General features: G+C 39.6%; 2 protein-coding genes across 2 annotated transcripts in view; both read right to left on the bottom strand.

Annotated features, from left to right (window-relative positions):
- The window catches only part of LOC118419760 (zinc finger protein 525-like), a 16,710-nt gene that overhangs the window by 1,548 nt on the left and 13,493 nt on the right, over window positions 1–1,669 (bottom strand). The gene's annotated exons all lie outside the window — the stretch shown is intronic.
- LOC118419291 (zinc finger protein 436-like) overlaps window positions 58–1,669 on the bottom strand; it is a 14,846-nt gene continuing 13,234 nt past the window's right edge. Inside the window, exon 2 of the mRNA XM_035825637.1 lies at window positions 58–607. Coding sequence (XP_035681530.1) covers window positions 58–591 — 534 coding nt within the window. The 5' untranslated portion in view covers window positions 592–607. The remainder of the gene's footprint in view (window positions 608–1,669) is intronic.

The following is a 1,669-nucleotide window of genomic DNA, read 5'->3' as shown; positions in this document are numbered from 1 at the left end:
GTGCTGCAGAATAGTCACACTGGTCACACTTGTAGGGTTTCTCTCCAGTATGAGTTTTCATATGTTGGATAAGGCAGACTTATGAGCCGTCCTGTACCCACACTCTCCACACATGTAGGGTTTCTCACCAGTGTGCTTTACTCGATGGCTGTCTAAAGTGGATTTCTGTGCTGCAGAAAAGTCACACTTGTCACACTTGAAGGGCTTCTCTCCAGTGTGAGTTCTCATATGTTTTAATAAGTCAGTCTTCCTTGCAGTCCTGTACCCACACTCCCCACACATGTAAGGTTTCTCTCCAGTGTGTCTTCTCATATGTTGGGATAAGTGAGACTTAAAAGCAGTTCTGTATCCACATTCCCCACACATGTAGGGTTTATCACCAGTGTGTTTAGCTAGATGGCAGTCCAAGTTGGATTTCTGTGCTGTAGAATAGTCGCACAGGTCACACTTGTAGGGTTTCTCTCCAGTGTGTATTCTCATATGTTGGGATAAGTGAGACTTACGAGCAGTCCTGTATCCACACTCCCCACACATGTAGGGTTTCTCACTGGAATGTTCTTGTTCATGACCTCTAAGGTTGGAATCAGCCATCCCTTCCTTCACTTATCTGAAAGATAACCATTTGACAAATAAATCATAACCAGTATTGTGGCAATTTCTAATATGATCTTGTACATATACTTAAATAATAATGTAATGTTATGACATATAATAAGGATGTACTAATGCTAGCTGTAGAGATGAACATAGAGTTCTTCTACAGTCCACTTGCTAGCTTGAAACCCCAATTATAGAAAATTACCTATTTTACTACCACTGAAGAATATGCAGTATACATGTACATAGTAGATATCATATGAAAAAGAAAAATATGACATGGAATTGTTATTTTAGTTATACCCTTATTTTGACATATCATAAAGATATACTCGCTAGCTGTAGAGATGAACAGAGAGTTTTTCAGCCCACTTGCGACATTGAAAATCATAAAAAATATATTGAAAATTAGTACAGGTACCACTTATTTTACTACCACTGAAATATTGATGCAGTAGGTAGCATACAAGCCCTGCTTGTCTCAAGATTAAGCCATGCACGTATAAGTTTAAACTGCCTCAGTAAAACTGCGAATGGCTCATTAAATCAGTTATGGTTCCTTTGATCGTCACATCCTACATGGATAACTGTGGTAATTCTAGAACTAATACATGTGGAAGAAGCGCCGACCTCACGGTCTGGCCTGCAGCATACATGCACGAAACACATATCCTGGGCTTGCTATCCTTTGGAATTGTATCACTATCAATATGCATCACAGCTATTTCTGGCACCGTCAAAAGTACAAAAACCTTTTTGTGAATTCCTGAAGGGAGGCGGGTACAAAGACATAAGACTACTGCTCTCTACTATATTGTACTCTACACTGGCCTACTGTAGTCTATGTAGTATGCTTCCCAACACAACTATGCTGTCCTGTGCTCTGCACTTGTCTCTACTCTACAAATACTATACACAGTATACACTACTGTAGTTTTTTCTACTAAACACTACTGTATTGTACTGTACCGTGCACTACTATACCATACTATACTGTACTGTACTGTACCAAGGAGGCTACACATGTAACCGTTATACTAGTAGTGTACCTCCACTACGTTAGGAAGTTAGA

This window comes from Branchiostoma floridae, chromosome 7 (assembly GCF_000003815.2).
Source record: "Branchiostoma floridae strain S238N-H82 chromosome 7, Bfl_VNyyK, whole genome shotgun sequence".
Classification (NCBI taxonomy): Eukaryota; Metazoa; Chordata; class Leptocardii; order Amphioxiformes; family Branchiostomatidae; genus Branchiostoma; species Branchiostoma floridae.
This window is presented reverse-complemented; position numbering and strand designations above follow the sequence as displayed.